The following is a 27,165-nucleotide window of genomic DNA, read 5'->3' on the forward strand; positions in this document are numbered from 1 at the left end:
GCGATTTGGCGACGTGCGGTCAATGCGCCATCTTGCTGGTAATGCTGATAACACACTTTCCCCCGAGATTCCCGTCAACAGCGGTAAGTGGAAGATATAAATAGCTGGTCAAGTGGAAGGTTAGGGACGTGCTTCACGGTAGCTCAGTGTTTAACGCCCCACTTTCATGACGCAGTGGTTCGCCATTCAATTTCGCGTGCTGGAGTGTCTATCTGAATTTTTTCTTGCATTGTCGTTTATCTGGATACGTATACTTATATGGTGAGTGACGGCGACGCCAGCGGCATCCTTCCAAGAGTCTACTTATAATTGCTATCGCAATAAAACTGACTGTTCGCGCTGCACAACCATACAGTGGCCACTCTGTATATATAGGCGCTGGATATTGATCGCCAGGGTAGTGCCGGGAGGGGGATTTCTGCTGTGTGTTGCTGAGCAACGAAAAATTGTGGCGTGCACGTTAATTAAAAGCGGGGTACAATTATCTGTGGCCAATCGCTGTCTTAGGTCTCTCATTGCCCATTAGCAGCAATTGGCATGGTATAATAGGATACACTGGTCAATACATGCGTGCTTCACGCCTGCACAGGTTTCTCATCTACGCAATGCTGTGATGACAGCCAGCGTCAACGCAGCCGCCAGTGAGAGAGTTGTTCCCCGCTGATTCATATCTACTCATGGTTCTCTTTAGCGGTAACTTTTTTGTTAGGTTTCTCCGTAGCACGCTGTGCAATTCGGGAGTGGCTGTTGTACTTGATATTGCGGGTGCTTTGAGAGCACCTGCAACTTCCTAGAGAAGTCGAAGCCAGTGGAGTTGAAGTATCCAGGAATGACACTTCGAATTCGTGCCCCCCCCCCCCCTCCCCTTGATTTTTTCTCACTATGGTATACAGAGCACAAAATGACACTCGAGCGCATCTGCCTAGCCGGCTCCCACAGGGCGTCAAAATGGGGCCTTCAACTTCCACCCCACCAGAAAAAAAATATCTGCCTACGGCCCTGGTTGGAGCCCTATCCCTTGGATGTCTCTTTCTACAGTAGACACGATTGGCTCGATCAGATGTAAAAAATTTCGGCACTCCCACGTACTTGGGAATCGACATTATGTGAAGCATGCGAAGGGAAGGTTACCGTGTTGCAATCTTTTTTGGAACGACACGTCATGAAATGACGCTAAATACATGTACAAATGGTACACGCACAGACATGTGTTGAAGAGTAGCATATGTTTTTATAACGAGTTGTTTGCACTTACGACACGATAAACTGGAACATGCGTGTCAGCCACACCAGAAGCGGATATGAAGTGATCATGCTCTCGAAGATGCTGGCTCTGGACACTGCTACATAAATCTACTTCAGCGCATAGCACCTAATCACAATTGACGGTAACCCAACGTGGCGGCTCTATCAAAGAGTACATATGTAAAGTTTATAAAATTGGGTAGGCAGCAATACGCCCACTATTGATGGTTCACGAATATTTACGACTATTTCAAAAGTACTTCAGAGACCTGGCGTAGCTCTGTGGTAAAATGCTTCATTGCAACGCAGAATGCTTGGGTTTGATTCCAGCTGGGACCCTGACATTCATTTTTTGCATTTGTTGGTTCGACGCTACCGATGTCGGGTATTTCTTAACGCTAACGCGTTAAAATTGCCCATGTGTGTTCTCGTCACTCCTAAGTAGAAGCTAAGTGTGAATCACCCTTGGTACATACCTGCACCAGTGGCACATACCCGCCCATGGGTATGTGCCGCTGTCTGGCGAGAAGCGTTTGACAATGTACCTGACGGGATGGTTGCATTATCCATGTCCTGACTAGCGTGTCATATTTGTCAAACCATCTTACCCTCCCATGCTAAGTTTGGTTCACGCCAAGTTAAGGGGGTGACCACGAGAGCACCTGAAGGTAAGCGGTTAGGTGGACAGATATGCGCAAACTCGCCGTAGTCCGCTAAGAAATGCTTCACATTTAAAAATACGCGCGCAATTACGCTTTTAGCGGGGAAACACAATGGCGTCGCTGAAGTGCGGATAGTGCGCGTGCATTGATGCGAAACACCACACTAATTGTTTTTGATGTACGGGATATCTCCGTAGCTGCGCGTGCCATGTCGACTACGCGAAAAAAGTGTTTGTTTCGTGAAGATGTGGCACTTTCTTTATAAAAGATCACGGTTCGTCGTTTCTCTTTTGCCAAGACGTTCATCATTCAGGTATACTCTGTTCGTCGTTTCTGTTTTGAGAAACGACGAAAAGAGTACCTGAACGATGAACAGAAACGACAAGCAGAATATCTCATCAGAACAATTGAGAATGTTGTACCAACCACGCACTAAGATGCTAACACTGGGAAGCTTACCTTCGCTGGGTGCGTCACGTGTAAGTACCCACAGTGACTGTGCGCATTCTCAGATATAAGGAAAAGAGGGGCTTTCTTTCGGTGCACTCGCAGTTGCAGTCGCATCACTCAACAGCCGATTAGCCTAATAATTAGATGACCACTAACACAACACTACATAAATGAAACGTACATAGGTATATCTCACGCTGCCACGGCCGCGGAGTATTGAGGTTCATACTGCGCCCGCAGGCCCGTTCCTGGGATCACTGCAAGAGGGGCTTCATCAATCTGAAACATGCATGCATTTTTTAAATTGACGTTCTCCATGCTTGTAATATGTCGCATTGTTGTACATAGTTGGTGCGACGCGCACGCCAAACTGCAGAAAGACTCCTACTCCAGCGGCATGATTCCGAGCGATGTGTATTTTCGTTTGTATTGTAGACGCACCAAACACAGCACCGAAAAATGCCCTGGTGTCCCTGTCATGACGCGTGGCTGGCACGGCAGGCTCAGATGTACTCTTGAGGCGCCCTAATACTCAGATTTGATCAGGTAGATGTGTTAACAAAGACACCCTCCACATTTTGCGTCCGCATTATGTCATCGCAGCCAACGGGTCGCGTTGTGGCGTAGTCAACATGGCATGCAACTTGGGAGACAACGATCCCAATGTAGTGCAACGGGAAGCACACAGTATACGCATTCCACAACACCATTCCCGTTTACCTATAAACGCGTATTTACGTGTGCATTTCCTATTTCTGAGACACAGTCGAGTGTGCGTGCCGGAATTCCCTGCTTCTAAAACACGATCAAGTCTAATCTGTTAACTGTAGAGCTGCTCATACAGTGAGAATAACAATTCCGACTTCCGCAGCCTGTAGCGGCGAATCCAATGGACCCCATTGGCACTTGCGAAATGGACAGCCGTTCACATAAGAACTTTTAAAAATCTAGAAGTACGGGGGCATGTAGGTTCAACCGCCAGAATTGGCGGTACTGTGAGGACGCAGTATTGCCAATTCTGGCCATCCACTCAAGCAACACCGTACTACGGTGCCATAACGAAACGGATCGCTACCATAGTTGTCACATATTGAGCAATGGATCGAAAACTTTGTGCGCCATAGGCCGTAAAATGAACCCGGGGAAGACAAAAGAACAACCAGCGTTTTCATGTCGCATCTTGTCTTGCTTTCCATAAGTATATTATATTCCGCATGCAGCAGGATTACAATCTAGGCTGGATAGCAATAAACCAGGCCCTCACCTCTCCCTTTCGTCTCTCTAAGCACGTGCGCTTCGAAGGAGCAATCTCGTGAATTGGCGATGTTCCTGTTTTTCAACTCCGGGAAGCGCTGAAGAAGAAACTCCCGTTTCTTCTTGGAACCTACGTGAAATGGCCAAAAAGACATTAAGCTTGGTTGCTAGATACTATATTCTCTTACTTTAGATGCGTTCTTTTCACAAGGATGCATTACTTGAACGATGTAACACATTTCGTAGGCTCTCAACATGTATACGAACGTCAGCGCGTCGGTAGCTTCAATATTTATCGTATGATTGATCTAAGCTCTTCAACCACCCATATAAGCATCAAGATAGCGTAATTCTACACAGTTCTTGAAATTATCCAGCAGGTGCTGTTGAAGTAAATGTCAGCAGATATACCGAAGAAGCACATGATACTCAGCCATTCACGAAGGTTCCGTAAGTGCAGTCGCAAAACCTGGCTGCACTTGAACGTGTCTATTAAACTAAGCACAAGTCTCGACGGTGGCAAGCTCGTTACGTTATTGAGCTGCTGAACATTGTACCCAACAGTGAAAGGTGTCCTGCAACATGACTTCTGCGAGGTCAGCAAGCGCTGCCGATCGGTAGTGGAGGCTTCTAGAACACGGGAGTCAAACACTTAACACAGCATGCGGCATCGAATTCGCAATGAATTCTTCAAGTCACTAGAAATCATCAGCCGGGCCATTGAAGGAAGGCGCCTTCTTTCGAAATATGATGCGATAGACCTAAATTACCCTGCCATGCAACCAAAATCCTTGGTAATTTACTCTATTGAGCATCATCGGCTGCTTAGCCACCATAGTCGATGCGGGATACTATACGAGCACGCGTGGTTTCGCGATCCCGCTGAATGTATGCCTGCACTAAGCAGCGCGTTTATAAAGAAACAAAAATGGGCGCGCTCAAGTCCATGAGACACACACACCAAGGAACGTTATCTTCTTTCTTCCTTGTCTTTCCGTTCTTTGCGTAGCTTGAAGCGCGTTCGCTAGTACGAAGAGAGAGAGAGAGAAATGACTTGAGGCGTGTGACAAATCCCTGTAATTACGCTCGTGCTGTAAGGATCCTAAAAACTTTTGCGGTCATCCATCGGTCAAGCGACAAACTCTTTTATTAGGAACACTTGGCGATTACTTAAAAATGTCTTGCATGGTGCCTATAAGACATCGTCACATTTAGATGAAGGCGAAGTTTCAGAGGCACGTATTCTGTGCGACTTCAGCGCTCGTTCAACAACCGCAGTCAATAAGGGCCATCCAAAAGTCTCCGCGAGGGCGCCGTGCCGTAATCGTAGCACTGTTTTAGCACGTGATAATATAGTCACTATTAGGTTGAGCTGATTTTTCTGCGCCCAATTCAGCCTTAGCAAACATGTGCTTGCCTAATACCCCTGTCACACGGGAAATCTAATGTCCTTTACAACGAATGACGTTAACTGGACCTAATGTCATTTTACCTGCGCGCTGTCACACGACGAAAACAAATGTAATTTTAAAATAATGACCATGACCGTAGCTCTCTCAAGCTGCGGCTTTGGAGAAATAAGTAAAAAATATCAAATCTTGTATCTAACACGTTCGTGTCTTCAAAAATTACTTTTGTATCACTAAAAAAATGCTGTATGAATATATGAGAAGCCGTTTTCCAGCGTCCAGCGTCTGTTTGAAATGCGCCCAGTGTCTCCGATGCACGCATCAAGTGTCTCTTGGAGGAATGCCAGCTATAGGAGGGCGAAAGACCATTCTCCAACGCGTAGCGCGTTCATAAGAATAGCCAACACTGGAGCGACTCGACTAGCGCCGCGTACACTGTGCCATTTTTTTTTTAGCTCTCCCGAGGTAGCCAATGTGATTCTGCCAATACTTAATTAAAACAAATGTATCCATTTCCGTCATTTGTATGCCGCCTCTGGGCTCCGACTCACGCATGATAAATGTACGTGCGAACTCGGCGGATAAACATAAGGAAACCGAACAGAACCGGTTAAGACGGCAACTGTGACAACCGTGGCGACAACAGAGCGAACTGAAACACGGCCACCATCTAGCATCTGTAGCTGAGCGCAATTTTATTTTTAGCACAAACATTTGGGTGTGCTCTTAATGTTTACAAGTCAACAACTGACTAATATTCTAAAACTAAAGTACTAGCAAACTGATTGATTTGTAAGGTTTAACGTCCCAAAACCACCATATGATTATGAGAGACGCCAAAAGTACTAGCTAACTAAATTAGTTTTATATACGCGAGACTATAGCGACCTTTGTAAAAGGCCCCTGGCGTCGAGACTACTCTTTCGGTCTGCATCCGGATGCGAATGAGTTCCGTGAACTCATTAGATGGCAAATGCCATTTTCATCGACTGACATTATATACGCCGTGTGACAGCAAACAAAATACATTACAAACTAATGTCATTCGTTGTAAATGATATTAAATTTGCCAAGTAACTGGGTATTAGACTTCTGTAAAAAATATTTCGTTATACCGACGGTGGTCAAGACGGTGCATCCCATTGAAAGCGCAATGGAAATGGCCGCTTGTCCGACTCCTCCAGCTCCGGAGTGAATGAGCACCGACTCCCCAGGACGCATGCGGCCATGTACAAGGAGGGCGTAGTAGGCTGTGGCATACACCATCGGCACACTGGCTGCTTGCTGAAGACTCCATGTTTCCGGCACGTCCCACAATAGCGTTCGGTCGACAGCCACAGCTGTCGCCAAGCCCTTAGTTGGCACAATACCCATGACTCTTTGGCCGAGGCGATTCAGCCCAGCAAACTCCATGCCAAGGAGCGAATCAGAAGTAAGGATATCAACTGCAAAAAAGCGAAGGCAAAAGAAAAAGTAATGACTACCGTTTATCGGTAGCTGAATTCCACAGACGATAGTGAGTGAAGTTTGTTCTTGGACTATTTGGCGCTCACATATCATGGAACAGCCACCATTTTCTGTTCCGCTCTAACTCTTCATTGTACGCGCGTTTCTACATTCCTGTATACAATATTTAGTTTCTTTCTCTTTAAGCCATGTAATAGGTTAAGCCTTTGAGCCTGCAGTAGGTTCAAGAAAACGGTAGGAAGGGGAAGATGGAAGCTTGCTATGAAGAAATGCGTCAACGAGGTTTATGAGCTCGCGCCGTCGTCTCAAAAGCGCACTTGTCTTCCTAAGGGCTAGAATAGAAGTGTTCTAATCTTGAGGAACACAAGTCCGCTGGTCGAAACGTCGACTCGAGCGCACGACTCTTGTTAAGAAATTTTTCATTGAGTTCAAAAATCACTTGACTAGCTGGCAAAATATATTCGTTACATAGTCCTCATGTATGAATGCAGTTATGTGCGTATGAATACACCGCTAAGAATTTCAATCAGATGGTAAGAGCAATATGTCCTTTTCTACATCAGTCAGAACGTACGCCAGCACATTGAGCAAGAACGCTTACGAGGCTCCCCACATTGAACTCGTATTGCTGAGAAAATTGGGTGGGGACCTCATGGACCTATATTTTTTATTTGCGGAATACCGAAAAGAAATTACACTCATTCACCTGTTAATACTGTGAAGGCGGGGACTATAGTTCATAGACAAGCTCTACAACTTTACAACTTTCTTTGTGAAAGGTATACTGCATTCGAATTGTGTCCCGTTTATGACAAAGTAGGCTTATGTGAGCCGTAGTTTCCGGCAACGTGAAAATTTTTGATGAAACAAAGCATCGCTTGAACATGAGAAGCATATACCTGAAAGGAAGGGAGCGTTACATGATACATTTAAAAACTTGAAACTTTTATTCACGAGAATAGGTTCATGAGAACAAATATCGGCGCTCACACTTCGCCTACCAATAAATGCCGCTCAATGACTACAACAAGTGCTGCCATGCTTTCGTAATTATCAGCCACATCGAATTATGATCCATGGGTAGAAAGTTGTCTAAAACCACCATGTGCTTGAACGATGGAAGGCATGACACACCATCCAGCAAGACAATAGTCAGCAGCCGATATAAATATATATATATATATATATATATATATATATATATATATATATATATATATATATATATATATATATATATATATACATATATATATATATATATATATATATATATATATATATATATATATGCCGTGGGACCGGCGTTCGTCTGGGAAGCAATCCCAAGCAAAGGCCGGTCCCACGTCAGACTAAACTGAGTGAAAACTTTCGTTGTGGTGTGAAATTCAATGGATCCGGTGGACTTGAAAAAGATGGGGTTCCCGTCGAAACGTCGGCACAATAAACAGTTGTTATGTGAAAGCGGATCTACTTATATATATATATATATATATATATATATATATATATATATATATATATATATATATATATATATATATATATATATATATATATATATATATATATCATCATCAGCCTGACTACGTCCACTGAACACAAAGGCCTCTCCCAAGTTCCGCCAGTTAACCCGGTCCTGTGCTTGCTGCTGCCAATTTAGACCCGCAAACTTCTTCACCTCATCTGTCCACCTAACTTTCTGTCTCCCCCTAACCCGCTTCCCTTCTCTGGGAATCCAGTCAGTTACCCTTAATGACCAGCGGTTATCCTGTCTACGCGCTACATGCCCTGCCCATGTCCATTTCTTCTTCTTGATTTCAGCTATGATATCCTTAACCCCCGTTTGTTCCCTAATCCACTCTGCTCTCTTCTTGTCTCTTAAGGTTACACCTACCATTTTTCTTTCCATTGCTCGCTGCGTCGTCCTCAATTTAAGCTGAACCCTCTTGATAAGTCTCCAGGTTTCTGCTCCGTAGCTAAGTACCGGCAAGATACAGCTGCTATATACCTTCCTCTTGAGGGATAGTGGCAATCTACCTGTCTTAATTTGAGAGTGCTTGCCGAATGTGCTCCACCCCATTCTTATTCTTCTAGTTACTTCAATCTCGTGGTTCGGCTCTGCGGTTATTACCTGCCCTAAGTAGACATAGTCATTTACAACTTCAAGTGCTCTATCACCTATCTCGAAGCGCTGCTCCTTGCCGAGGTTGTTGTACATTAGTTTTGTTTTCTGCAGATTAATTTTAAGACCCACCTTTCTACTCTCCTTGTCTAACTCCGTAATCATGAGTTGCAATTCGTCACCCGAGTTACTCAGCAATGCAATGTCATCGGCGAAGCGCAGGTTACTAAGGTATTCTCCATTGACTCTTATCCCTAACTGTTCCCATTCTAGGCTTCTGAAAACCTCCTGTAAGCACGCGGTGAATAGCATTGGGGAAATTGTGTTCCCCTGCCTTACACCCTTCTTGATTGGTATTCTGTTGCTTTCTTTATGAAGCACTATGGTAGCAGTTGATCCCCTGTAGATTTCTTCCAGAATGTTTATATATACTTCATATACGCACTGATTCCGCAGTGTTTGCATGACGGCTGATATTTCTACTGAATCAAACGCCTTCTCCTAATCTATGAAGGCTATGTATAGTGGTTGGTTATACTCTGAGCATTTCTCTATTACCTGATTGATAGTATGAATGTGGTCAATTGTTTAGTAGCCTGTTCGAAATCCTGCTTGTTCCTTTGGTTGATTGAATTCTAATGTTTTCTTTACTGTGTTAGCAATTACCTTTGTAAATAGCTTGTATACTACAGAGAGCAAGCTGATCGGCCTGTAATTCTTCAAGTCCTTGTCATCTCCTTTCTTATGTATTAAGATGATGTTAGCGTTCTTCCAAGACTCTGGTACTCTTCCCGTCAGGAGACACCTCGTAAACAGGGTGGCTAGTTTTTCTAACACAATCTGTCCTCCATCTATCAGCAGATCTGATGTTACCTGATCCTCACCAGCAGCTTTGCCACTTTGCATGCTCTCCAAAGCTTTTCTGACTTCTTCTATCATTACTGGTGGGGTGTAATCTGGGTTACTGCTAGTTCTTATAGTATTAAGGTCGTGGTTGTCTCGGCTACTGTACAGATCTCTGTAAAACTCCTCCGCTATTTTAACAATCCTATCCATATTGGTAGTTATTTTGCCTTCTTTGTCCCTTAGTGCATACATCCGACTTTTGCCTATCCCAAGTTTCCTCTTCAATGCTTTGACACTTCCTCCGTTTTTCAGAGCGTGTTCAATTCTCTCCATGTTATACCTTCTTACATCGCATACCTTACGTCTATTAATCAACTTCGAAAGCTCTGCCAGTTCTATTTTGTCTTTTGTGCTTGACACTTTCATGATTTGACGCTTCCTAATTAGGTTATTCGTTTCCCGGGAAAGCTTGCCAGTGTCCTGTCTAACTACCCTACCTCCAACTTCCACTGCACACTCCGTAATGATACTCGTCAGATTATCATTCATTGTATCTACGATAAGGTTGGTTTCCGCACTAAGAGCCGAGTACCTGTTCTGCAGTGACACTTTGAATTCCTGTACTTTTTCTCTCAGTGCTAGCTGATTGATCGGCTTCTTGCGTATCAGTTTCTGTCGTTCCTTCTTCAAGTCTAGGCGAATTCGAGACCGTGCCATTCTATGGTCACTGCATCGTACCTTGCCAATCACTTCCACATCCTGCACGATTCCAAGGTGTGCACTCATTATAAAGTCTATTTCGTTCTTATTTTCGTCATTAGGGCTCCTCCACGTCCACTTGCGGTTTTCTTGTTTTCGGTAGAACGTATTCAAAATCCGTAAATTATTGCGTTCTGCGAATTCTACTAGTAGCTCTCGTCTGGCGTTTCTAGTACCGATGCCATAATCTCCTACTGCCTTTTCTCCAGCCTACTTCTTCCCTATCTTTGCATTAAAGTCGCCCATCACTATAGTATACTGTGTTTTTACCTTACTCATTGCCGATCGATTCCACGTCTTCATAGAAGCTTTCAACTGAAGCGTCATCATGGCTGGATGTAGGCGCGTAAGCCTGTACTACCTTTATCTTGTATCTTTTATTCAGTTTAATTACGATACCTACCACCCTTTCATTAATGCTATAGTATTCCTCTATATTGCCAGCTATGTTTCTGTGAATGAGGAACCCCACTCCCAGCTCTCTTTTGTCTGCCAAGCCCTTGTAGCAAAGGACGTGCCCATTCTGTAGCACCATATAGGCCTCATGTGTCCTCCTAACCTCACTGAGCCTTATTATATCCCATTTAACACCCTCTAGCACCTCGAATAGTACAGCTAGACTTCCCTCACTAGATAACGTTCTAGCGTTAAACGCTGCCAAGTTCAGGTTCCAATGGCGGCCTGTCCGGATCCAGAGATTCTTAGCACCCTCTGCTGCGTTGCAGATCTGACCGCCGCCATGGTCAGTTGCTTCGCAGCTGCTGGGGACTGAGGGCCGTGAGTTATTATATATATATATATATATATATATATATATATATATATATATATATATATATATATATATATATATATATATATATATATATATATATATATATATATATATATATATATATATATATATATATGTATGTATATGTATAGGATAACGCACTGGGCTGCTGACCCGCCGGCAACAGAATCTAATCTCGCCTGCGGCGGCTGCAGTCTCGATGGAGGTGAAAAACTGCTTCAGACACGTGGGCTCAGATCTAGATGCATGTTAAAGTACCCCAAAGAACGCTAGGTGGTCGAAATTTTCGGAGCCTTCGGCATCGGCGTCTCTCACAATCATATCGTGGTTTCCGCACGTTAACACCCAGATAATATTACTATTCAAGTGAAAAAGTGATTCAATAATAAATAACTACTGTCATCTAGGGCTAATCAAAGCACGCTGATTCAACTGGTGCGCTTTTTGTGAATTTGATAAGCTTCCGTAACTTATCTGGTAGCCTGAATAAGCAAGTTTATTTTATTCACGAAAAAATATCCCTTTCTCTCAGCATACATGCTTGTTTCTCATAGCCTTTTTTTTCTTTTCAGGTCTTGTTTTTTTTAAGCTGTTTTGCCACCTGACCAGAGATTGAGCTTGCTTAATACATTGTACAGATTTTAAGCGGTATTTCAGGCATGGTTGGTCGTGCTTTGGACTGCGTGTTTGAAGGCTAATAAAGTTTATATTGTCGTGGTAGCGATGTTTGCTTCCCTTCTTTGATCTCACTGCACTAGGTTTGCGCTCAATCAACCTACATGATTATTTGGCCTTCACACATAATGATATCGGTCAGGATTATATGTCTCCAACTCGGCCCACTCACGTTTCTTGGCTGCCTTTTTTATTTACTTGTTAAGGGCGGCCCACTTTAGAGGGCCGTGCTGGCACATGTTGCCGTTGCTTGGTCGTAATGGAGGCAAAATTGTGTACAAGCAGAGAAAAAAAAGAAGCATGTGCAAAATAAAAGAAACAGAAAAGGAAATAAGAGGAAAAATGGAAAGAGATAATGAAAATGAATAATGAAATAGTCGAAATTAAAAGAAAGAAATAGAAAATGAGATAGAAGAGAATATGTGTAAAAGAAGCGACAAAAAGATGGAATAAAACGGAAAGAAAGAAAAAAAATATAGAATATAAAAAAGCGAGCGGCCAAGAAGGCTGCCCAGATCCACACTACATTTAGACCTGGCACTTAATGTGCACAACTGCCTTACTTTTGTTCTTAACCAGATTTTCTAATGTACACAATTATCGAACATCGACTGCTATCTATATTGCCAAGAAAATACGGAATGTTTCAGCGTATACGTGTCAACGACTGCCATTTTTTTTTGCCACCCGGTGACACGCCAAACACTCGACGCTACGCTCTCCCTTAGACCACGGAGACCACTTGAACACGTGTTGTTTTGAAAGCCTCGATAAGCAGAAGAGCGCCAGCGGTGAACTTAAAAGTTCACCGCTGGCGCTTGACCCCTTGCCCCTTTAGAGTGCTGGCATTGACGGCTGGTTTGTGGAAAACCGTATTGTGCACCAAAATAGGTGTAGATTGCAAGACGCATCGAATGAGAGCCGAGACAACAGACCATTTTCACAGGAAAATCTACACGTGCGCTAGCCGTAAATGATCGCGTCGTGTTGTCACTCTCATTCAGTTAAGAAAGCATTCCACCCTTCCTTGTGACAAAAATAACATTGACGTCTGCAATGTGAGCATTGGATCACAGCTCTACCTGCCTGAGATCCCCTTGAAGCAATAGCTACTAGCGAAGCGTTGTAATGCCACTGGCATCGCCATCATGCCAAAACCTATTGCGACTTTTTGCATCCAATCATCGTGGACCCTACGCCGCTGGTAATATCACGTCCATTTTCACCTGTTTAGGGATTGCTTAATTCATTCCACTGTTTCTCCGCAGTTTGTAAGTTTTGTATTTTGAATACTTATTTTTTGTAAGCTGCCTTAATGGTTGTATATGTACGTCCGGTAGTTTGTTTATATGTTGCTACAAAACTCTTTCTGCCGCGTACCACTACATTAAAGCTGTTTTCGTTTGACACACACGAGTCTCTGATCTCTTCAAGATTCCTGATTGCGTACGCAGAAAGACCAATCAGCCGTTTTCATGACCGACTTCGCGCCGGTGATGCTAGAGAGGCAGCTTGGGACAATACGCATTTAACACGTAACAATGGTTCAGAATTACTCATCTTGTAGTTCAAAGCAACTTCAGAACTCTAAAGAGGCGGATTCTTTATACCACAAAACTGTTTCAAGAGAACTTACGTGGCAAAGCATCGGACGAAAGCGTCCCAGTGGCGAGCATAATGTCCCGGAAGTTGAGTGCCGCGTAGTACACTGTACAAACCTCTTTGGTTGATGAAGCGGACGGAAAAGCGTAGCTAAGCGATGACACGTACCACTGCAGGCTTGACAAGTCACCAGTTCTCTCGACGTTGATGCAAGCATACTTCGTGGCAATTTTTGGAGTACCACCTAGAAGACGCAGAGGAATTACAGTAGCCCCTATCATGGCTTTGACATAAAAAACGCCCGAATAGGCACTGCTTACGTAGTTTCTTGATACGTTAAATAATTCAGATTGTGTAGTACAGACATTTATAGGAGGAAGAGGCGTAGGAATAGTTACCGATGCCTTGCAATATCAATTTACTAATAAAGAATAATTCAGAAGAACATGGTGTGTCCCACTTCATGCTTAATGTTTAGCATCTTCACCTCCCAAAAAGACGGCGATAAATTAGCTTTATTCCTTCATGAAACAAAATTCTTGTCAAGATGTTTGAACACCGCCCTGTAAATTCAATTTTATTTTTCATTATGGCACAGCGACCACCACTATCCTGCCAAGAGGCACAATGATGCAAAACAGCAAAAACGCTTATTTACAGAAGTTAGAAAAAACTGAAATCATTTGAGCATTCTTCAACACCGGTCACTTTTTGTTGATTCAGCCCTGCCGTGGTAGTCTAGTCGCTGAGGTACTCGGCTGCTCACGCGCAGGTCCCGGGATTGAATGGGAGCTGCGGTGGCTGAATTTTCGATGCAAGAAAAAGTGCTGTAAGCCTCTGCGCTCAAATTTGGGTGCACGTTAAAAAACCCTCGTGGTCGAAATTTCCGGAGCTCTACACTGCTGCGTCTCTCAGAATTATATAGTGGTACTGAGACGTTACGCCCCACATATCTATCAAGTCAGTCGATCCGGACAGTACATGTCAGGGACACTCCTGTATGTCATTGTTTAATAAAGTTGGACAACAAAAACCAACGTTTAGTTTGCGTTTTACTCTGCTTTGTTTTAACCATTTTGTAAATTCTCGATGCTGTCTCTTGACACTGCTTCATTTAGATTATATAACCTTCGTTTAATCGTTGACCGCTGTTTGACAATGTGATATACAAAACCTCTGCACTATAGCTTCGGCCTGTGAACTTAAAGTCAAGCGTTGTAAGGAAGGTTGTGTCATTTGCATCATATGAATATTGTTTCCTTTTTGCTCTGTCTCTTCCTAGTTTTATATGGAGGAATGCGCGTGAAAGCAGTGAAGAAAACATAAAATGTGATTCGCGGGTTCAAATTCTATTCCAGCGGTATTAAAGTCCGCAGTATTTGCCTCTACAGATTTTGAATAGCCGCCAGGCAAGACCATTTTATCAACGGAGAGGAGATATCCGGCATCTATAAAACACGTGTACTCCGACTGCCACAGCAAAACTTCCACTCTATGCCAATTAACTTAGACAACGCCTCCTCTACTTTATCAATGCCAGCCAGATGTGCCTGATCGAGCTGTTCACCACCCTCTCCTCTAAATGTTTCCTGCTCTCTCCCATCACCTAGCCTTCGGGTGTGCTTTGCGGTCATGGGAGAGAATAGCGGCCCATGTAGTGCCTCATGACGGAAATTCTATGAAGTAATTTTCTGTTCAGTTGTGTACAGATCCGTAGGGCGGCGTCTTGCATTTCTCAGGTTCAGAATATCGGCAGCCACGCTAGCTTTGTGAAATATACGGTGTTTTGAGATAACGTATCGCCATTCGTGGCGCTATGGGGGCAACTAATGGGGAAGCGCCACTGCAACGTTTCCGCAGGCGCTGCTCTGTGATGCGGCGACATCATTGTCTCTAGCCATGAAGAAGCAGCATGAAGGAGCGAAACTGACAGACGTATGATATTGGTGTGGGAAACACGCCTATTGCATCTTCGGGGGAAAGCAATCGGACGCACGTGTGACCACTTCCTGATTTAAGGTGGACTGACGGCTCCCGTTGAGAAGCGCGCATTTGCACGAGCATTAAGATAAAGGAGGCGCTGACCTAAAAAAGGGCCAACATCATTACTTACTACAAGCAATTACCTCCGAATGATAGTTTGTTTGAGCCGATATAGGTGCCCCAGCCATCTTTAGCCAGAGTTTAAAATATCCCGACGCACGCAATTACGACGTGACCAAATGCATGTTGCTGATCGTTGTCTGAGGTTAGTGGAAGTATTTTTTGTGTCCTGAAATACTGGTAAATCAAACTGTTCAAATATTATGTTTAAATTGACCGTAGATGGACAAAAAAATTGGGGCACCCTTAAGCTTTGCCTTTAGGAGTTGAACGCGACAGCGCAATCTGGCCTCTAGCGCACCCTTCAACTGCTAAGTGCATACTTATTCATATGTTTTGTTACATACATACGCACGCACACAAACAAGCACCCAGTAGATTGGACCAGCGCGCGCTATTATCGCCGAATGGACTCGTTTTCGTCGTGACACCTGTCGACGAAAATGCGTTAAAGGGCTCCTGAAACACTTTTTTCATGTAACCATGGACTGAATTCACTAGAAGAGCTTATTGCCTCACGAATTCAACGACGCAAAAAGTCCGTCTAGTGTGAGTGGAGTAACAAAGGTTTATGGCATGCTGTAATTGCATGATCGTTTCTCTCGTCCTGACCAAAGCGCTGGAAGCTAAGTAGGGAGGCGTGGCAGGGCAAAGAAACAACCGTGCCTCGTGACCTTGAGCACCCTTTTTTCTTCAAATGCGCGGCTTTTCAGTGTGATCGCGCGCGCACGCATGGACAAGTAGCGGCCTACCGCAGCTATCTCGGTAACTTGATTTTTCTGTCACAGATTCACAGATGATTTTTCGCTCAGAACCAACGGGGCTGACGCCGGCGTCGGGTTTTCTGCGACACGAGCTCTCTAACGCTATCGCGTTAAATTTGTTTTGAAAGTTGTATATATCTTAACAAAACGTCCAATTAGACAGTTTTGAACTTTGTATCTGTAAAGAATAATGTTTTTCTGGTGACTACAAATGCCCGCGAAATGCGAAAAAAATAACATGGGACAAACCCACTGGTGCGCCTGAACGTGCCAGGATTCGGGTGCTTCCCAACATTGCGCTTACGAGCCATACACTTCCGTCGCACTGGTTCATGACAGCGATAAGCAGTCTCAGCAGTTATCGTTTTTGCAGCCGATAGCAAAGCGTGTTCCACCATCGTTGCGGCCCTATCGAGACAGTACAATCGGGCAAATGGTATGGTCGTTCGTACGCTGAACGTGTGGGAGCACTCGAATCATCATGCACACTGGCGCTCGGGCGCGTTTGTAATGTGGTATTTTTTTGTATTTTGCGGGCATCTGTAGATAGCAGAAAAACAATAATAACTAACAGAAATAAAGTTCTGAACTGTGCTTTGGACGTTTTGCAAACAGATCTACAACTTTATCATTAAAAGTTTCGATCCACCTTCATTCTTTCAAAAGTTAGACAATCAAATATGTGTAATAAACAATGCTTTATAACACAAAAAACAGTCTTACGAACTCTATGCAACGGCCTGAAACATGCGTTTGGTCGCGTCGTAACTCTATGGTTGGACATGGACATGTTTATGAACTCTGTTTATGAACTCCGGCTAAGGATAGCTGGAGCACTCCTCCGAAGAAGACCACGCTTGTTACTATATATATATATATATATATATATATATATATATATATATATATATATATATCAATGGGGCAAGTTTGTTTTCGTCAAGATATGAGAATTAACACAACGGAAGCGTTGTCCACATCGGTACATATATTTATTTCCCAGCCGTTTTGGAGGGGTCCTCCCATCGTCAGGGGATGAGGTAAACTAACATCTACGTTCAGGCTCGTTTGCCGCCGCATCTCTCTCACTTTAAAAAATGTTTGCGAGAGTGTAGAAAACTAGCAAAACCAAGAAAAAATAAAAAGAAAAAAAGACAAAAAACGTCACAAAAGGTTACAAACAGTACACGCCTGCGCGTTCTTTTGCCGGTCTCGCATATTATTGCCGTTGTAAGGCGCCGATACTGCCTGCGGTCGATGTTTGCGCGATATTATTAAAAATGCTTGAGGCTGTACATGGTGCGACTCTACTTAGCGCACTTCTAGTATGAAACCACCGTATAGGTAAGAACGAAAAGCATGGGTCTGCGAAGGGTCCTGTTCATGCTGCAACTTACTTTTCGATGGGCACGTCTGTCTGAAAGATCCCCATTGGCCATCACGATAAATGTTCATAACGAGGTCCTTGGTTACAATATCTCTGTAGGATGGGTTCCTAGGACTGAAATCAATTTTTTCTGACTTGTCTATGCTTGCGTTGAACAGGCACCTGTAACCAAATATTCAAATTAGCAAATAATAGTTATGAATTGCTTGCCGTTCTCGTGACGGACTCACAACGACGCTGGCTGAGCTATTCAGACGCTGCAGCGTCGCAGAGTGACGTGAACCGTACCAAAATCAGGTTGTTGATATCGCGTATGCTAGTATATATGGATCGATTTTTTGGCGCTAAAATAGTCAAGATATTGTAACGAAAATCTTCTCTGCTTCTGTTCTGCAGACCTGGCTTTTGCACAATGTTCACATCAAAGGCATGTGCACGGCTTGTAACTACATTGATGATGGCCTACAACTATGGTTTTTTGTTTTGCAAATAGAGCGTCTACAATTCAGAGGGAGCGATTACTTCCCTAGAAATTCGCTACGAACATAGAGTAAGAAAGTCACGGACAATTGCGATACTATCAAACTGAAAGAAAATGAGCAATGAGCTGCAGGATTTGGCGGAAATTATCCTCTGCTTGGTCAGTTCTGAACATTGCTGTTTCTTGGGCGATTGTTAATTAAAATCTGAAAAGAGGTGACCTTTCAGAGCTCGCACTATACAAGGAGGTGCAGGGATACGCAAATGCAAGCACCTCCGCCTTTTCGATCAGATGTCTTTCTGCAGTCCGTGTTCAAAAGCCCTAGCACTTCCAGCGTTGGCCAGTCTGTTTGTCAGCGGCAGAGGAAGCTTTACCACCGGTTGTACAGAAATAAAGTGTGAACACTGTAAAAGTGTCTCGCTTAGAGCTTATTTCTGCGTTTTTTTCGGTGCCGCGTAGTGTTAAACGATGTGCTTGAGTGTGTTCGGGCACTGCAATACGTTTGTGAGGCTACGTGTGCACTTGAAGCACTAGTTCTTAGGATATAACCACAACTTCAAGGAACGTTTGTGCACACGAACGCGATCATTGCACAACTTCAGAAGCACCGCGTCGCTTCCACCTGAGCTTTCGCGTTTCGCGGGCTTTATGAGCATGGCACCGCATAAATACGATGCGCCGCATTTACTTATTCAAAACGACTAGACGACGAACTTCATTCGCTGGCAGAACATGTATTTGCGTTTGTGAAGCTTGTAGCAAAGTAGGTAGTACTCATAGTTACAAAAATGACTAAACTGGTGGATGTTCTTCTCGCCTGTTTTGATTGAAGTGCCCCAATGTAGCAGAATACAAGTCACTTCAAGTGGACGGAACAGACGTCAGTCTGGGTCGTTATGGAGCAAATTAGGCCAAAGTGGAAAGTTGGACAACTGCGTCTTCGAAACATAAAAGAGTAAAATTGCAAGAATCCGCACTTGCAGCACTGAATATATTCGCAGGAACAGGATTTTACCAAAACCAGGGGAGGCACGTATCCAGTGCTTCATGTTCACAGTTCTTTAGTGACAGCGGGCACATGAGGCGTAGGGCTTCCGCAGCATTTCCATAATCTCCAGCAGTGTGGTTTCTGTCACTAGTTTCCTCATTCATCCACTTTACAGTCTACACCTTGTCTCTTTGTTATTAATGCCACTCATTGAATGCTTTGCCCTGCATTCGCTGTACTACTTCTACTCGATGCCAATCGTTTGCTTTCTCATAACAGGTTTTTGAAACCCGTAAACCAGGCGTAGGACCAAACGCCGTATTGTGGCGTATTTCCTCGTTCAGGCATTCAGGAGAACGCACGAAGCTTGGGGAAGCTTTCGGAGGAAAGGGGAAGGCTGTTTTGATGTAAACTAGCCGATTGGGCTTGTTGGAACATACTCATCTCAATCAGTTCTGAAAAAGAACAAAAACACAAGAAAGTTCTTTAAGATTTTTTTTCGCGCACTTTCATGTATTTTTTGTTGTCTTTTTGCGCTGATCGAGATGAGAAGGCATTTTTGCTGGCAGTCCTTTTACTTTCCCGACTGCATGCATGCATGACAGTGCGCTTCCTTCTAATTCCTCAAACAACGATCTACTATTAATACTCTTATATTAGGACACCCCCTAGACGGCATGGTGCAACGTACACTGTACTTTCTATATTGTTTCGACATTGTGGTGAAATTTACATGGGAAAAACCAGCAGATATATAACATAAGGGGAGTCAATTCAGAAGATGTATTGCATTAGGGGAGTCAATTTAAAGCGACACAGTCAATCAGTCATGGATGAAAGTTGCAAATGCTCTAATCTCAGTTCAGCTTACCATTACGACGTTATTGGAAGCACGTGTGTAAATAGAGTAGTTGAGCACAAATTGTAGGCTTGCGAAGCACATTAACTACGCTAGTGCTTAAAAGTGGCTCATGACACCAACTCACACCAGCACCTATGTTATAGCGCAGACGTCCTCTTTAAGGACACACGATGCACTCTACGCAAGTTATAATTATTTGTCGTTAGTGTTTTCTACAAAGTGGAGCGATTCGCGGCTACAGTAAGATGACTCATAGATGTAACCATGTGATTTCTATCAGATTGCTACTTAAGTGGGTAATCTAGACTGCATATGCAAGTTACATTGCTCCGACAGGACGCCTGTGTAGGGTATTTCGCGTACGTAGTTGGCATAGATATGTGAAACTACGTGACTGCCCCGCAGAATGCCTGCTTTAGATTCCGACTCACACCGTAGTTATTGTTGTGTTAGTCGATTTTCATTTATCGCCTATCTACAATACCACCCCACAAACACCGGGTTTTCTGGAACACGTAACAGCTCAGAGCCCTAATACGAATCCGCTATGGTGGCTTGACCTCGAATCATTGAAGACACCTAAAAAAACACGTCTGAAACAAGCAGAAAACTTTGAGACTTCACCTCACAGGTTTCTTGACCAACGAGAATCAACAGATAACGCACTTCTATTGGCCTGGATGGGGAGGCTGGAACTTTTTATTCGAGGTCACTAAAAATACAGTATCTGCAAGACGGTCCTTAAAATCCCTACTTGGGTGAAGATGGTGTATCTCAGCTAGCGTGAGCGCTTTCTAAATAGAAATCTAGGTCTTCCGTTGGCTCTGAAGCAAGACTTTGGAAGCACAAAGCTTTGAAATGGCAATGTGGCCCCAACCTCGAACCACACCCTTTCGCGGACACCAAAGACGACATCCGAATTAGGACTCACCTAGACGACGTAGATGCTTCGCAAAACATCCAATTACCCATACTGTTACCCAAAAGACATCGTGGTGCACAACCCATCGTAGACAGCGAATATCAACGTCTTCTGCACTGTGGTGTCAGTGAAACACTCGTCGAGTTACGTGAAACATTTCGATTACTGCGTGGTCATCAAAGTGTTGAAAAGGCGCTTGTTCAGTGGGGTGTGTGTGCGAGGTTTCATCTAAAAGCCGCTTCAGCAACCACCTTCGCTACTTTCCAGAGTGTATGAAAGGCTCATCATTCAAAGTCACGGACGTTAAGATCCCTGGCCCAGCTTTACTGAAAAACATTTGTTATGGTGTGTCCTTGTGCTGCGGTGCGAGCGGCTCGCTTCACACTCATGAGTTACACGACTGTGAATTCTGTTTTACTGGGCTTGAAACAATTTATTTAGACCGCGAGTTGCTAAGTGTAATTTATACTGGTGATTCTTTAAGGTTTGGGCCTTATTTCGGGAAATTAAGGAGTAATTAGAACTTCTGCGGGATGTAGAGGTCGAGAACTTCTGTGCATTTAGTAAAATCACGTGGAACTTCATTGCTGAGCGCTATTCATGGCTTGGTGCTTTTTGAAAGCGAATGGTTAGAACGAGGTAAAACCACCTCAGGAAAACTCTAGGAAAAAGTTGCTCCAGCTTCGTACAGTTTAGTACTTAACTAAAAGATGTTGAAGCAGAGATAAAATTAACGCCGCTGATATACAATTCTGATGATACTAGAGAAGCACAAGTACAAGCCCCTTCACATCATTCGTAATGTAGATGTATGACAGCCATTCCGAAAGTACGAATTAGCGAGAGCTCAGGATACCACAAAGAGACCCTGTGCGCCTTAACATGTAGACAACACATAAATCACTTTTTTTGGCAACGCTCGTATGATAAGTAATTATTGATGCTAGGAAGCATGCACAGCAGTTCACAGAAGCTCGGAAATAGATTTGAGTGTGGTTAGCGTGTCCTTATCATACCAAGTGCCTATTATTTTTTTGAAATTGGGCAGAGTTGTTCAAATGTTATATTGGTACCATAGGCCCGTGCGAGTATGGAAAGTCAAAGTAGTCGATGTCGCGGAGCGCGCGCGACTGATTCAACTTGTTTGTCCTCTGTGACTAAATAAGTTGTGGCTGTTGGCCCGGAAGGATGTTGGAAATTGTGCTCACGCGGCGCATACAAGACGATGACAAAGAAGATGCGCGTGACCAGGAATTGTGAACGTTTGAGTGTGAGCGAATTGTTCGCAATGTTGGAACGGCTAAGCGCTCCACGCTAATGAACCCGACAGAAGTGTCTTCTATCCACAGACGCTATGCTCTGAAGATTTTGAATCCACCATAAAAAATTCCGCTACTTTAGACATGGACAAAATGCAAAAAAAGCAGGGGAGCAGATATTTATGAAGGATCCTTTTCTAATAAACTCCCTTCTAAGCACTTCACAAATTTTAACTCTATTACCACCATTCTTTGGTTTACACAGGTGGCGATTCACGTGTGGCACGTACTCGCATTCCACAGGTGATAGTACACGGGTTTTCACCTCATGTGGATGAGGGAGTCTTTCATTATGAAAGTCATACATGTCGTATTACTGAAACCTAAAACTAGGTATCGATCATTATCCTCATACACTCATGCCTTTCAGTGCCAACTTTTTTCCTGTTACCATATTGAGTAGGCTACCACAAAAGCTCCTGACCTATGTGGATTACATGAATAAATGAACGAACGAACGGATGGACGGATGCACATTGCTTCGCCAATGACCTTGCAAATAAATCAGTCACTAACATCAACCTTCACCTGCAGTCGATGCCTAAGCATGGCGTATACAGGGTGTGTCACGTAACTTTAGCCAGAGTTCAAAAATACGCCGGGACACGTAATTACGATGCGACCAAACACAAGTTGCTATCCGTTGCCCGGAGTTAGTCAGAATAGTTTTGTGTTTTCGAATATTGTTTACTTAGATGTGTTTAATCACCTAATTTCTCAAGAAACTAACATAATAAAAATGCAATGATAAAGTTGTAGATCGGTTTAAAAAAAACGTCCAGTTTGACAGTTTTGAACTTTGTAACGGTTAGGCATTAGTGTTTTCTTCCTATTTACAAATGCCCGCCAAATGTAAAAAATACCACGTGCCAAACCCGCCCGTGTGCCAGTGTGCACAATGATTCTAGTGCTCCCTAACCTTCCGCGCATGAACGACAATAACATTTGCCCTATTGTGTTGGCTCGGCAGGGCCGTAATGTTGGTGGTTGATTTACGGTGAACACAATTTGCTATCAGTCACAAAAACGATAACCACTGTGATTGCTTGTCGCTGTCACGAACCAGTGCGAGAGAAGCCTGTCTTTCGTACGCGGAACGTTAGGGAGCGCAAACGCGCGCAAACGCGCCAGCGGGTTCGTCACGAGGTATTTCTTTGTATTTTGCGGGCATTTGTAATTAGGAGAAAACACTAATACCTAATAGATATAAACTTCAACACTACTATCTATTTGGACGTTTTGCAAACCGATCAACAACTTTCTCATTGAAATTTCCTATCCATCTTCGTTCGTTCAAAAGGTAATTAATTACACAGTTATAATCAAACAATATTTGAGAACACAAAAGCACCATGGCTAACTCCAGGCAACGGAAAGCAGCACGCATTTTGTGGCGTCGTAATTCCGTGTTCCAGTGCATTTTTATACTCTGGCATAAGTTACGTGAGACACCCTGTATATTGTCACGTGCTTGATCAAGAAAGACGATGGCATTCGTGCATGTTCCATGAAAAACTATCAGATGGATAAAAAAAGAACTCACTTGCGCGTTCGATTAAAGAGACAGACCTGCTTCTGCTGTCTCAATCTCTGCGGCAAGACCTCTGTGTTGACGTCGTGACCCTAGTGGAGGTGCTGGAGCCTACAACCTGATGCAGGACAGTCTTGCTCGCACCCGTTCACCAAGTCCAGAGACTCAGCCGCTCGTCACGACTCCGGTGCACCGATTCAGTCGGCGCCTGCTAGGCCTAAGTCCTGAGTCCCCACCTGTTCCGCCTCTTTCCAGCATGGCAGCTCCTACGACATCCACGGTTATCCCACCATTGCAGGCCACTCTTCCCTCGCAGGTGACTCTTGGACATTCTCGCGTTCCTGAAGTTTTCCGTGGGGATGAGTACGAGGATGTCGAGGACTGGCTTGAACAGTTCGAACGGGTCGCTGTATCCAACCACTAGAGCAAACAGCACAAACTTGGCCGTGCATATTTCGCACTGGAGGATAGCGCTCACACGTGGTATGAGAACCGCGAGGCTACATTGCGATCTTGGGAAGACTTCTGTCGAAAGGTCCCCGCTACATTTTTGAACTCGGACCGACGAGATCGCGCACAGCAAGTGATTGAGGCCCGCGTGCAAAAACCCAATGAAACAGCCGCCATGTACGCAGAGGGTATGATCCGTCTGTTTCGACGAGCTGACCCTGACATGCCCGAGGCGAAGAAGGTGCGTCACCTAATGCAGGGTGTTAAGGAGCCAGTGTTTGCGGGCCTGATACGAAATACATCTACAACAGTAGATGAATTCATAAGGGAGGCGACTGTCATAGAGCACACTGCAACAACGACGCCGACACTTTGACCACCTGCCGGACCACATGGCAGTAAGTGCTGCAGCTCAAAACACTGCCGTATGGGAAAGTTCCCTGCGACAAACGATTAGTGAAATACTGCGTGAGGAACTTCGGGCCCTCTGCGTTCTCCCTACCCAACCACCTGTCGCATCTGTTGCCGAAATCGTCCGCCAGGAGTTGAGGCAAGCCGTTACACCACCCGCGCCAAGTCCTGAGCCACATCCAGCGAGCTACGCTGATGCGGTCCGTCATCCTCCACCGTCATTTGTGACGACGCCCTTCCAGCCACGACCCGCTGCCGTACCTTGGTGGCAACTGGATTCTATGAGACGACCACTAGTTTAGCAAACTGATTTATGGCGCATGGCCGATCGTCAACCTATTTGCTTCCGTTGTGGAGAACCCGGTCACACTGCTAGCTATTACCGTCGCAGTGATTTCGGGTTCGGAACTTTTCTCGTCCGGCTTCTTTCCGCTCTGAAGACCGTCGTGCCCACGATGCCGATCAACTGCCGCCTAGCCAAGCAACTCCACCGCGTCGCTGGCGATCTCCATCATCTGCTCGTCACCATGACTTCCCTCAGAGCTACGCGGACGTCACAAGAGACCGTTCGCCTAGCCCGCGCCGGGGAAACTAACTGCTGCGACCTCGGGGGCAAGGTTGCCAATAGTCGAGACACTGAAAAGTTCCCCCTATCATCGCAAGAAGGTATGACAACAACGACGACGAATACGCCGATGAATACTATGCCAATGAAGTTCTACGTGCCGATCTTTGCGTTCTCATTGACGGACATCACGTTACAGCACTGGTCGACACTGGTGCCGACTTCTCAATCATGCGACGACAGCTCGCCGACCACCTTTAAAAGGTCAAGACACCGAGGACAGGGCCGCACATAAGAAGTGCTGGTGGTCAGATGATGACTCCCACGGGTAAATGCACCACTCGACTTCGCATCGGAGAATCTAGCTTCGTGGCCACTTTCATGCTGTTGCCAGACTGCTGTAAAGAGCTATTTTGGGCATGGAGTTTTCTCAAGATCATGGTGCTGTCATCAACATCCCTCAACGTATGATGATGTTTTGCGCACATCCGTATGTCGACAACAGCAGCGACGAACCACGCGGCCGTTTGCGAATAACCTACAATGTGACGCTCCCACCGAGATCCTGCTGCCTTGTGATGGTGTCCAGTGGATGGCCTTGCTATAAAGAGGTGATAGCGGAGCACATACTCACTGTTTTGTTCACGCAAGGCTTTTCCATCGTGAGGGGCGTCCTATCGCTTACTGGTGGACAGGCAGAAGTGCTCCTCAAAAACTTCAGCAACGAGCGCCATCAAATCCAGAAGGGTACCGCAATTGCATACTACGACGATGTAGACCAAGTCGGGGATTGTTTTGCGTTGCAACCATAAGACGTGACTGTTCCCGCCTCGACAACTTTGTCGGTGGATATCTGCTCCACGCTTCCGCCCTCTGATAAGAAGCGCCTGCTTGAAATTATACACCAATTCGAAGACTGCTTTTCGCGTACGTCAAAGGTCCAGCAAACACCATTGACCAAGCACCGCATCATTACTGAAGGCAACACGCGACTGATTCGGGAGAACCCCTACATGGTGCAGAAGACTGAGGCGCAAAAACATATCGTGAAGCAGGAAGAGCCTCAGAGAAGACAGAACAGCGCCACGATATGTTTTTTGCGCCTCAGTCTTCTGCACCAAGTATGCACCAACTAGCCCAAAAGCAAGTCCTTTTAGAACACCTACCGTGTGGCTCTGAAAGAACGCGAGAAGATTCAAAAGCAAGTACAGAAGATGCTTGCGGATGACGCCATACAACCTTCGAAAAGTACTTGGGTGTCCCCCTTGGTCTTGGTCAAGAAAAAAGACGGCAGCTTGCGCTTCTGTATTGATTATCGCAAGTTGAACCAAGTCACAAAGAAAGACGTCTATCCACTGCCCCGAATAGACGATTCACTCGATTGGCTGCGTCGTGCGCTATTTCTCTTCAATGGACCTCCGAAGCGGCTACTGGCAGATAGAAGTCGACGAGAGAGATCGTGAAAAAATGGCCTTTATGACGCTCGATAGGCTTTACGAATTTAATGTGCTTCATTTTGGGTTTTGCTCGGCGCCAGCCACTTTTCAGCGTCTCATGGACGCCGTACTATCAAGCCTGAAGTGGCAAACATTCTTGGTCTATTTGGACGATGTTATTGTATTCTCAGCAACATTCGAGGAACATCTCAGCCGTTTATTCAATGTCCTGCAAGTTATAACTTCGGCCGGTCTTACTTTAAAACCGGAAAAGTGTCATTTTAGTTTCAACAAACTCAGCTTCCTAGGCCACGTCGTCAGTCACGAGGGTTTTCGACCTGACCCGGCCGAAATAGAATCTGTAGCGCAATTTCCTGCACCACGTGACAAAAAGGTCTTGAGACGCTTCTTGGGGTTGTGCGCCTATTGCCGGCAATTTATCGAGGACTTTTCGTCTATTGCGGCATCATTTACACGACTTACACGTGAGGACGTCCCCTTTTTTGGGGGTGAACAAGAGCAAATGGCATTCAATGAACTACGACAACGCCTGCAAACACCTCCAGTCCTTGCGTACTTCGATCAGGACGCCCCTACAGTACTTCACATTGACGCCAGCAATGTAGGTCTGGGTGCTGTTCTGGTGCAGTGGCAAG

General features: G+C 44.7%; 1 protein-coding gene across 3 annotated transcripts in view; it reads right to left on the reverse strand.

Annotated features, from left to right (window-relative positions):
* Window positions 1-27,165, reverse strand: part of LOC119176344 (fatty acid synthase-like) — a 220,445-nt gene that overhangs the window by 29,284 nt on the left and 163,996 nt on the right. For 2 of the 3 annotated variants that reach the window (XM_075890734.1, XM_075890732.1), the window contains 4 exons: window positions 17,555-17,706; window positions 13,325-13,534; window positions 6,136-6,465; window positions 3,622-3,741 (listed from right to left, as the gene is read on the reverse strand). In XM_075890734.1, coding sequence (XP_075746849.1) covers window positions 3,622-3,741; window positions 6,136-6,465; window positions 13,325-13,534; window positions 17,555-17,706 — 812 coding nt within the window. The remainder of the gene's footprint in view (window positions 1-3,621; window positions 3,742-6,135; window positions 6,466-13,324; window positions 13,535-17,554; window positions 17,707-27,165) is intronic. The other variant, XM_075890733.1, reaches the window with a different exon arrangement.

Source organism: Rhipicephalus microplus, chromosome 3 (genome assembly GCF_043290135.1).
Source record: "Rhipicephalus microplus isolate Deutch F79 chromosome 3, USDA_Rmic, whole genome shotgun sequence".
In the NCBI taxonomy this organism is placed as follows: Eukaryota; Metazoa; Arthropoda; class Arachnida; order Ixodida; family Ixodidae; genus Rhipicephalus; species Rhipicephalus microplus.